General features: G+C 31.6%; 2 protein-coding genes across 3 annotated transcripts; both read left to right on the top strand.

The window, feature by feature from the left end:
* The first annotated feature begins 5619 nt into the window (after window positions 1-5619).
* On the top strand, window positions 5620-8656 carry LOC108546860 (apoptosis regulatory protein Siva). Of its 2 annotated transcripts, XM_017899139.1 has the most exons (7): window positions 5620-5825; window positions 5908-6142; window positions 6250-6373; window positions 7762-7886; window positions 7987-8180; window positions 8353-8510; window positions 8595-8656. In XM_017899139.1, the coding sequence occupies exons 4-7, from the start codon at window positions 7769-7771 to the stop codon at window positions 8638-8640; spliced, it is 516 nt and encodes a 171-aa protein (XP_017754628.1). In that variant the 5' UTR covers window positions 5620-5825; window positions 5908-6142; window positions 6250-6373; window positions 7762-7768; the 3' UTR covers window positions 8641-8656. The 2 variants fall into 2 exon arrangements, with proteins under 2 accessions (XP_017754628.1, XP_017754629.1); XM_017899140.1 differs by lacking the exons at window positions 5620-5825; window positions 5908-6142; window positions 6250-6373 and adding an exon at window positions 6482-6526.
* Window positions 8657-9565: 909 nt separating this feature from the next.
* LOC108546868 (probable serine/threonine-protein kinase clkA) lies at window positions 9566-11056 on the top strand. The gene is made up of 2 exons (XM_017899148.1): window positions 9566-9649; window positions 9734-11056. Exons 1-2 carry the CDS (start codon window positions 9566-9568, stop codon window positions 11054-11056), a joined length of 1407 nt encoding a protein of 468 aa, XP_017754637.1.
* Window positions 11057-11169: the final 113 nt, after the last annotated feature.

Raw genomic sequence — 11169 nt, 5'->3', positions numbered from 1 at the left:
ATATTCGTTCGTAGAAAATTTTATTTCCTACCCCGTACTGGCGTTGAATTCTTTTTCCCTTGGAAAACGATAACAGGAACGAAGGGACTCGTTTCTTATTTACCGGCTGTAATACTAGCATGTACCCGCTTTCGATAATGGCAAAATGGGTGAGCAATGAATGTGCAAGCGTCGTAACAACGGAAAAACGGAAATAGTCGGACGTAAGCCTGGTTTAATAGGCAATTAGATTAGTCGTTCTTACCGATTCGATATCCCCTATTTGTACTACAACATTCCATTAAGAAGCTTGCAGGTAGAAAATAAAAGAATACTGTAATCGTTCTACGAACGGCACCTTCTATGATTTTACTCTAGAGGGAGGGTAAAAACAACAGAGGAACAGATAGAAACAATGTGTATGAGTGCGAAGAACGTATCGTTTGTTATATTTCATGGAAATAAATCGGGCTTTGCAATACGCGAGATCGCAAGATCACAAATAATATAATGAACGAGGGAGAAAGAGCGAGGAGAAAAGAGAGAGCGAGCGAGCGAGCGAGCGAGCGAGCGAGCGAGAGAGAGAGAGAGAGAGAGAGTGAGAGAGAGAGAGAGAGAGAGAGAGAGAGAGGGGAAATACGAAAGTCGCATGCGTTCGTACGTGCGTTTGTCGTGTATGCGTAGATGCATGAGTCGTACAAGAAGAAGGGGAAAGAACTAACGAATGAGTGTAACAAAAAAAAGTTGTCGTTGGATAGCCAAGGCGATTCGTTAGTATTTTATGCGTCACACAACATAACACAAACCACTAATTCATAAATTGAACTTAGGCGTAAGCTTGCGGTTATCTATTACTAATTGCGAATTAATGTAAAATCATTCGTACGAGGTAAGTAATACGGACATAATTAAAGAAGGGGGAAGACTTTTAGGATGGTTACGGGGTCGGGAGGGGACGGGGGGAAGAAGAAAAAGTATGATATACATACATACATACATACATACATACATACATACATACATACATACATACATACATACATACATACATACATACATACATACATACATACATACATACATACATACATACATACATACATACATACATACATACATACATACATACATACATACATACAAGGTAGCAGATAATTTTGACCATCTTGAGTATCTCTGTTATTTTTCAGAGATATGAAAAAATTGTATAAGAGTAATACAGTAATATAGAGAGTATTTAAACGACTTCAATCAATTCCAATGCAATATCATTCGATAACGAATAACAGGCTAAAACAAAAGAACAAAAAAAATCTGAACACTTCTTATAAAATATAAATCTCTATCATTTATCATCGAATGGCCTTATATCGCGAGTTACTGAAATCGTTTGGATATTCGCTATTTTTCTAGCTATGGAAAGTGAACGGCACTGAAGAAAGTGAAACTAACCTCGAAATCCTCGAAAGCCATCCATTTATAAAAGAATTATAACCTGCACGCTACAGATCCACCCTCGATTTCCTATATCGTGCAACTTTTATATATAAAGTCCTTCCATATCTCTAAAAATAACGGAAATGTCCAAGATGACCACCCAAGTTATTTGTCCACCCTGTATATATCTACGAGGACACAAGAGAAACAAATTACCGGCCATACTAAGCTAGGATTTTATATCGTGCGAATTTAAGGATGGAGAGAAATACTGAAGTACTTCGGTGAATACTCGAGTGAATGGATTTAAGTACCGAGCATGCAGTAGCTCGGAACCACTTTCTGTCTGCTATTTTTTCTTTGCAATTGGGCGTGCCGCGTGGCGCACGCGCTTGTCTCACTTGTCACGCGTATTGCACGACAGATAATTAATAATACTCGCTATCCCTCACGTGTCTCCGATTTATTTTTCGACTCGCTTTTGCCTCACGTGACTCTGTGCTGACGCGCGACTATTCGATTTGACGTTATCTCGATTCAACAAACGCCGACATTGTTCCCCGATATATGTACATATGCCTTTACTTATTTCACTTATCGAGCCGATGTTTTCAATTATCGAAATCCAATGAATCTCCGTTTTAATTTTATTTAAATTATTCCAGCGATTCCATCGAATATATCTCGTAAACGATTGGAATTATTTATAACTATTACCTATCTACCTTTCGTTATCATCTTATCACATCTATTTTGTTCGTGCCTTTAAATATACTGTCAGATTATTCGCCATTCTTTTTGTTTCCTTACGTTCGTATCGTATAGAACACTGTCTGGATATTTTTTAAATTTCTCTCGATTCGTCTAATTAGAAAAAATCAGAAAGTCTGAATGAGATTCAACATGTCTGTCGCAGCGCGCAGAGGGCACGCGTGCTTTATCTGGTGAATAGAGACTAGATTGCCGAGCAAAAATTGCAACAGCGTCTCTTCGACTGGGCATAAAACTGTAGGAATTATACAAATTCCCGATATCGTATCCTTAAGGCATTAAGCTAGGCAAATAGAGATTTTTATACAATTTATAAGGCGATTTGCAATCGATTGATTTATCGCACGTTTACTTGTTGAAGTTTTGTTATGCACACACGGGCGCACTGTGCTTTCGAACTTGCATCGTGGCAGCCTTGTTTATGAAATCCGATTGAGCGGATTAGAACGTTATACAATTTAAACATTGTCGCATTGTATAAAAAATGCGAGCTAATCAGTTTCCTCGTTGGAATTTAAACAAGCGAAAACTATCCTCGTGTTTTTTATAATTTCTCTCTCAAAAAAAAGAAAAAATTAACTAGCATTTAAAATTTTCACGAATATAAAGATACATCAACGACGACTCAGACTCTGTCGATATTTGTATACAACTGACATGACTAAATATTTGAAAGTGTAGAATTTCTTAGCGATGCCGAATATTCTGATCATGGGAGGAATAATTGTTTCGATACGTTTGAAAGCACGATACTCTTTCCATTTGACTCGTCGCGCAAACGACTGCTATGGTAAAAAGGTTGCTACGGTGCATCGTGACGCCTAGTGAATGCATTACCTATTGTAAGATATTCTCTCTCGTCGCTCGAAGTTTAAACTAATCGATTATTATCGTGCTTTTGACACATTCGTATAATTATCGTGTGTATTTACCAATCTCTGTACGGGCGATGTGGTGCACAACGGATGAATCACCGAGAAAAAGAGCAAAACTGGAAGTTCGAAGGTTGCCCACGTACAGTGCAGAACTGGAAAGAAATCTCGTGGGACGACACAAGAGCGAGGACAAGGCGGGTGATATTTTTATATTTTATTCGCTCTGCCTGACCATCTTTTACGCTCTTGAAATCCCTACTCTTACTTTCCTGGTGACATACGTTAATGCAGTATTAAATTAAATTGTTTATACTCTTTTTATTTTAATTTATATATGTTACAACTCACCTGTTAACTCTTTTTATCTCGTACATTTAGATGCGACACTTTTGCTTAATAACGAAAATTCATGTGTGCCATCTTTATAATTACACGGGAAAGGGTGAACCTATTGTGCTATAACCAATCAGAACTGCATACCTTCCAGGTGATTTTTTTCCAAGTCTGTACAATACGTTGATCATCAACAATTCCGTTCACGAACAATGTTCGCTTTGACGCGCAAATCATGCTCTCTCCACTGGAACGAGGCTAATTACCGTACGGTAACGTCGGTAACGTCGGTAACGTACTTTCGTCACTCTCTGCACGAACTGAAATCTCTGCCAACCTCTCGAGCTCGCCAACTGCTCCAATTAGCTTGTCGTCTAAAACGAAACACCTCGTTTTCTTACCATTGCCTGCTTCGTCTTCGAATGCGCCTTGGAATTTACGTACCGACATGTCACAGCAAAATGTTCCATTACGAACGTGACACTGTAATTCGATTTCCTACGGAACAGAAACAAAATTTTATCAGATTATCACTTATTTTTATCGAACCGTATGAAAACGAATCACACCACCATACCACTTATTTGAGCTTCATTGACGTTCAAAAGAAAAAGAACCGTTGGCAGTGTATTAAATTTTCACGATTCAATCAGAATGACTTTGTTTAGATTGATGAAGCCTTCAATGATTCCTCCCAAATACATCCATTTACATGGAGAATATATAAAACTTCTAAATTAACGTTATTTCTGAAGAGCAAGCTACAAGAAAAAAAGAGGGAAGAGAGCATTGTCCTAACAGAGAAACGTTACCTGGCACAGTAAGTCGGTATACCTTCAGCCAATCCGATCTTGCACGGTCGCGAATTAACAGCGCGACTAACAACGTCCGATTAGTTAGTAAAGTTTAGTAAAAGCGTGAATCTGTAGTTCCACTGTGTTGATTGCTGTAATATAAGCAAGATCAATTAGAAACACACCCGGAGACGCTTCTTTTCACGTTATACTGGTCACTGGTTTACCGATTATTTCTCTACTTACGTATGCATAGATGGCAGTATGCACCGTTTGTTATCCTTTCGATGCTTTTCACGTTAGCACGCAGTCACTTAGTTTCTTTGAAATCGTTAGCAAATACTTTCTACCCTTTGCACTTGTACCATTTCATACTTTGTATCCCTAACTGTAAACACAGAAATATTATATTTGTTAATACATTAAATAATCATTATCACTTTATACAGAAAAAAAGTTTAACTCTTGGTGAACTTGAGATATGTTGCACATGCAATTAAGTTTTTATAAATATTCCACATCATTCGTATATTTTCATTTTAAAAACGATAAACACGTAATAAACCATGATTTTAAAATTAATACAAGTGTGAAGGGTCAAGCGGTAATTTTCTCATACAGCTTCCCATGTAGGCATACCCCGAATGAGAGTTTCAATTTCTACCGATTTAACGAAAATACTCGACTAAAATGACGTAACGATTATCGATTTTATTATCGAATTTCGATTTTAACTTTATTACGGAAAGTAATGCAAAATTATATGAGAAAAGAATGATGTCATCCGAAGCTGTCGGAAAATTACTAGCAAAAATAACATTCAAATTCAATTGTTGCTACTTAAAAACGACAAAACGCTTTTTATCTTTGAAAATCCTGATCGTCGAATTATCGATATTCATAGTCGTAGCAACGAAAAATATTGCTTTCACGATTGATTTAGCCATCTCACGATACACTTTTAATACAGTCATATCTCGATAATGAAAAGTTTCAAAATCGAAATGTACACGAGGGATCCCCAAGTCGTATCTCGTGTAAACGAGCTTCGATTCTGAGTATCGATTATATGTATTTCGTGTGAAGTCTTTCACTAAGAATTGTAGAATCTATACTAATTTATTAAATGGTGTGGTATATAATAATGAGTTATGGACGCTTTAAAATGTTATTCGAAATTAGAATTATTTAAAAGTTTTTGAACTCACGAATAATAGAAATGTGTGAAAAATTGTTTAAATTTAAATTTTAAAGTTTGAAAGTAATAAATTTGTAATAACGATGATACTGTACTTAAAATCTCTTTACATTTTAAAATCGTTTAAACTTGTTAATATTATTTAATCGTTTGAGATTTTCTAACCTCGTTGAATTCTCACGATATACAAGTAACTTTTAACGTTCGTTACTATTATGTCCGATATAGAAAAGCAATGCTGTTGCACGATTTGGCAGGTTTACATTTTTAATAGCGGAATTGCATGTTCATTCGCAATGTATCGTTAGAAATATAGACCTATCAAATCAGCGTCACCTATGCGAAATCGCAACAACGTCGCATCGTTCATCTGAACCGGATTTTATGTTTCTCGTAAACTTATAAAGAAACAATTGCACATTTATTACCGCTTGCAATGTACGTATCGAAGGAACAATTTATTACCTGGTGAATTTCAGGTGAATCAGTTCATATCAAAGATACATAATCAATATTCTAGTTAAAGGATCCCAGGAGTACAGCTATTCGATTTGCCAGTTACGCGTTGTATGTACCGAGTATTTAGTAACGTCCATGACAACTGACAATAACGGCTGTGAGTCCGAAGATGTGTTTTCCGAAAAGTATTCCTTATTGTAAACCATTTCGCTTGACTTGCCTGCGTGAAGTTCCGCCGAAATTCTAATGGGAACCGATCCTACGAGAATATATTTATATAACATCGATAATTCTATGTAAGTCGATTTATAAAAATGATAGCATAAAAAATAACTGTTCTTCATAACTGTTATTATCTTGTTATGTTATTGATTAAAATAACAGAAAATGACGTATCTTTCAGTTTCAAATAAAATAGTGAAATATGTATAACATTTTCAATATTAGTTTATTTGGTCGGTTTCCACAAAAAATTTCAAGGAACGGAACGACCATTTATCTAATCGACGCATGCGTAAAGCAATGATGTAAGTACTCACCGTATGTAGCCGATTACGAAGAAGTTACAAAATACTTGTCGCTTATTTTGCGAATAAAAGAGCACTTCTAACAAAATAAGGTGGCTATGTCGATTTGAATATTGTTAATTTGCATCGTTTAAAAGAAAGATTATATTTCAGGTAAGGTTATATCAAACATAAAAACAATGAGGTTTTAGATAAATTCTAGTAAACAATATACGAATCAATGGAATACTAAAAACTTTAAAAATGTGACGAAATAGAATTGGTAAAATTTTTAAAGAAGAACAATTCATGAAAGAAAAGATAAATACATTACATTAAAACTAAAACTATAAGATAAGTAAATCCATTCAAACTGTTCTAAAAGTTGAAGCAGTTATCGATCGTAAAATCGACTGGCCATCTTTGAAATGTCCGCATTTGGTGGCGAACTATCCATAAAAATTGAACGATCGTGTTCAGAGGGATTAGGGATTTGCGCTAAATTTGATGCACTTGCAGTAAACTATTTTTTTACGAATAAACAAGAAACGATCCTGCCCTGAAACCCTTGTTCTGCATAGCAAAGAACTAGTTTCGTTTTTTTAAACGTTCAATTTCTGAAACCACGCAACGGTGTATACATATTGTGATTCGAATGCCTCACGGTCCCACGAATCAATCAAATGATTTGTTTTTTGATAATCTTAAATAGTTATATCATTTTATTTCAGAGAAAAAGATCATTACACCGCTATATATAACCAATATTGATCGCAATTATTTGATTTTATTTAATTTTTGTCAAATATCTTTACTCGGTTTCTCAGTTACTTTTTATATAGTTTACCTGTGAAGCAAGCTACAAATACAGTGTACAGTTATTGTGCTAACGAATACTACTGGTACTTGTCACGCAATCGACTATGGATTATTATGTATTATTATAAAATAATATCGTTAGTTTTCAAGCAAACGAATAAACACGAGAATATGGGGAGATGAAAATTGTAACATATTTGTTGATGGCCAATATCAAATATGTATAAAAGTAATAATAATGCAACATTACTAATAAACAAATATTACTAATTTTGTTGTAAGCTTAATTCCTGAATATAAGTAAATTTTTTATTTATAAATAAATTTTTTAAATCATAAAATTAATTATAGCAACAATTATAGTAAATTGTAAACAATGTCACATTGAAAATTTCGACTCAGCGATAAATAACACGTTATTACACATATAAAATTAAATACATCACACAAATGTACGTATATATACATATATACATAAACTTTGATACGAATCATATGGTTGCTCCGTAGTGTCAAATTCATCGCGGGACAATATTATGAAAATTTTAAACTGTACTTATTTATATAGTTGCTAATTAAGATACGTTTAGTTAAAGAATGCCGAAACGTCCGTGTCCTTTCGAAGATGATTTACCACCCCAGTTAAAGGTACACGTAGGTGAAAAACAAGTAAACAACGGCGTCTGTCGAGAGGAACGAATGAAAAGTGTTTATGGTATAGAGGTTATAATATAGAAAAATTAAATTGTGTTATAATATACAATTTCTCTTTTCTTTTTTTTTTTTTTTTTTTTTTTTTTTTTTACTTCGTATAGGAAAAACAATGGATTTATTAAAAGATGGTGTTAAAAAACTGTCACAAAAATTACCTATTTCCATGGAATTAAATCCTATTATACCATCAAATGTACCACCATCAAAAGTATCATCTTGCAAATCCAAAAATACTTTAAAACAAATGGTATTAAACAGCAAATTAGAATTATTAAGAATGGATAAAGCCATAAAGGTAAGTTATTGATAGTAATAAATTCAGTTTATGATATATCTATTTTTATAAGTATTAAGGGTATCTTTAATCTAAGTTTTATTTTTATACTATATAAACTAAAGTAAATATAAAAGTTTCAAAATATAGTAAAATTAACAACTTCCTCTCTTCTTTTTTTATCTCTTCTAAGGATGTTCAACCAAAATATGATCTTTGTGATTGCAGTCGAGTAATAGATCAAAGCATGTTTAGCAAATGTTCCTATTGTGATCATATTTTATGTAACTCATGCCTCATTGAGTGTATAAATTGCTCAGAATTATTTTGTCAAAACTGTTTTGTACCTATGTAAGTTAATTTGCTTTTGATTTATATTTTTAGTATTTCATTGTTGTTTATACTTTTGTCTTTCTTTCTTTCTTTCTTTTATAGATATGGTCAAGAAGAACAAAACAAGTGCCTTAATTGTTATAAATAAAATCATAATATTTTATACTACCTTTTATAACTAATATTTATACTTATATAGTTTCTACTGTAAATGGTTTTAAACTAATTAAACAAATGTGTGAATACTTACATGACTTGTATTAAATATGTTAAATGAAAAGGTGACCTATTCCTTTCCTTACTCTACCCTTTCTATTAAAAAAAAATATATTCAAATTTATTATAATGTTACTATTTAATGTAAAATTACTTAAACTGTTATAAATGTTGCTTCATATTTTATTATAGAAAAATGAAATTAATTTTACAAATACTCGTTAAAATCGCAATATCACTTAAACGAAAATTAAAAGTATACAAACTAAAAATAATAGGGAAAATAAAAGATCATCGTTTTCATAGTATTACGTCAAAATGAAAAATTCACTAAATTGCATTTAATAAAACGTTACTATATAATTCCGACGAATCCAGGAAGGTCAGAAAAATCAGTAATTAATCATTTAAAATATATAATAACATATTTTAAACAGTCACTTGCAATGAATATTAAAATTTCGTGAGCAAATAAAAAGATTACAGCCTTTCAATAAAGATAAATACTTTAGCCGGGAAATTGAATATTATTATCGTGCATTCACGTGGCTTGTCTAAAAGTTCAGAGTGACAGAAAGTAAGTTATTTGCAAAACGAAAATTTTTTTAATTTATGTAAATAGTGGTAAGAAATAGTAATATCTACATTACTTTTATTAATTTGTATTTACATACATACATTGTTCAAACAATACATCTAAACAACGTATATTTGTATCGTTTATTCTAATATAAGAATTCCTTTTAATATAAACATATTATTACAATTGATGTGAAATAAATTTTTTATTTAGAAATTGATGAAATGAAATTATTAATCATTATATTGTATATTTCTTTCTTAATGTGTAAGTAGATATGACTAAAGGAAAGAAAGAGTCAAAGCTAGCAACCCAAATCAACGAGGATAAAAATAATAAAACATTAAAAAACAATAGTTTGGTAAGATATTCACACTATGCTAAAATTTTATGCTATTATTGCCAATAGGAAAATTGAAATTAAGTATAAACCATATACTTTTAGAATACTGAGAAGAAAAAAGATAATTTATCAAAGTATTGTAAAAAGATGAATGTGAAACAGAAAATAAAACAAAAAGATGTAAAGAAGTGTGAAAAGGTTACTAAAAAGTTAAGCGTCATAGACATGCTTTTAAAATATAATGAAGAAAAATATAAATATCAGATTCAACAATTGAATGTATTATTTGGGCAATCTGTAAAGTATCCAACACTTACGAAGGATGAATTATGTATGTTATTTGCAAAATATAGGTCAGATGGACATTATAAAACTAATAAGAACTTACCACCATTTACAAGTCTTCTTGTCAATACACACAATATGTTTAATGAAAAAATTCATGTTTATGATCAGTTTTCTGATCTACAAAAGATGAAATTTAAAAATACTGAAGACACAGTTGCAAATTTAAATTGTAATACTCTTAATGAAAATCAACACATAGAAGAAAATCCAAAAGTACATGAAATTCTGCAAACAAATGTAAAACAAGATTTATTAAGATGTAGACAAATTTCTCAAGTAAACGGCATGAATAACAAAGTACAGAATAAATATCTTTATAATGATCAATCTATCCCAACCATCAATGAAAATAACAATCATATGTTTATGAACTATAATATCAAATCACATAATAACTTCAATATGTTTAATGATGCACAAAATCTTATTCAATTAAAATCAGATTCAAACTCAAATGCTAAGAAGATTTCTGATGGAGAAGAGAAATATTTTTTATATAAATCAATAAATACACAAAATGTTATTTCTGAAGAACAGCAAAGCTACAGATACGTAAATAAAAATTTATTGTACAATGTATCTGATCCAAATACTCAATATGAAAATGTAACTAACAATAGTGAAATATCACAAATAAATGATATAAATTGTTCAGTTAAGTATGATAATTTCTCACTGAATTCAAACTTTTACAGTGATTTATATTTGAATAAATGCAATAACATGACCTCTATTAATAATAACAACAATTATCAATCTATGACAAGTGCACAATCAATTTATATTCCTCCTAACTTGGAATCATGCTCTAATGTGAAAAATTCTGTTCCTTCTTATCAATTATCTTTGATAAAAAATTGTTCAGAACAAGATAATTTAAACTTATCCATTGATACAGATATGTATTCTGTAATGAATAATAAAAATTTGACACACATTTCTAATGACAATGGTAACAATACTCAAGCAAACCTCGATGCTTACAATGCAAACTCAACTATGATACCAGGTGATATTTTTTCAGAAATGGATACATTTATCCCATCTTGTCCTGGTATAATTGATCAGCACAACTAACAGCAATATTTAAATTTTGTAATAAATCATAAAGCAAAGTTTAATGTCTTTTGTTATAGATATTTAATTTTTTAAGGATATTACATACATCATATAATTGTGTATATATACAT

This window comes from Eufriesea mexicana, unplaced genomic scaffold, assembly GCF_001483705.2.
Source record: "Eufriesea mexicana isolate 0111107269 unplaced genomic scaffold, ASM148370v2 scaffold793, whole genome shotgun sequence".
Classification (NCBI taxonomy): Eukaryota; Metazoa; Arthropoda; class Insecta; order Hymenoptera; family Apidae; genus Eufriesea; species Eufriesea mexicana.
Note: the sequence above shows the minus strand (reverse complement) of the source record. Positions and strands in the feature narration are given on the sequence as shown.

Coding starts and splice junctions, on each gene's coding strand:
- LOC108546868 (XM_017899148.1), top strand. CDS start 9,566: ATGACTAAAGGAAAGAAAGAGTCAAAGCTAGCAACCCAAATCAACGAG. Junction 9,650..9,733: donor CATTAAAAAACAATAGTTTG/GTAAGATATTCA, acceptor ATATACTTTTAG/AATACTGAGAAGAAAAAAGA.
- LOC108546860 (XM_017899139.1), top strand. CDS start 7,769: ATGCCGAAACGTCCGTGTCCTTTCGAAGATGATTTACCACCCCAGTTA. Junction 8,181..8,352: donor GAATGGATAAAGCCATAAAG/GTAAGTTATTGA, acceptor ATCTCTTCTAAG/GATGTTCAACCAAAATATGA. Junction 8,511..8,594: donor CAAAACTGTTTTGTACCTAT/GTAAGTTAATTT, acceptor TTTCTTTTATAG/ATATGGTCAAGAAGAACAAA.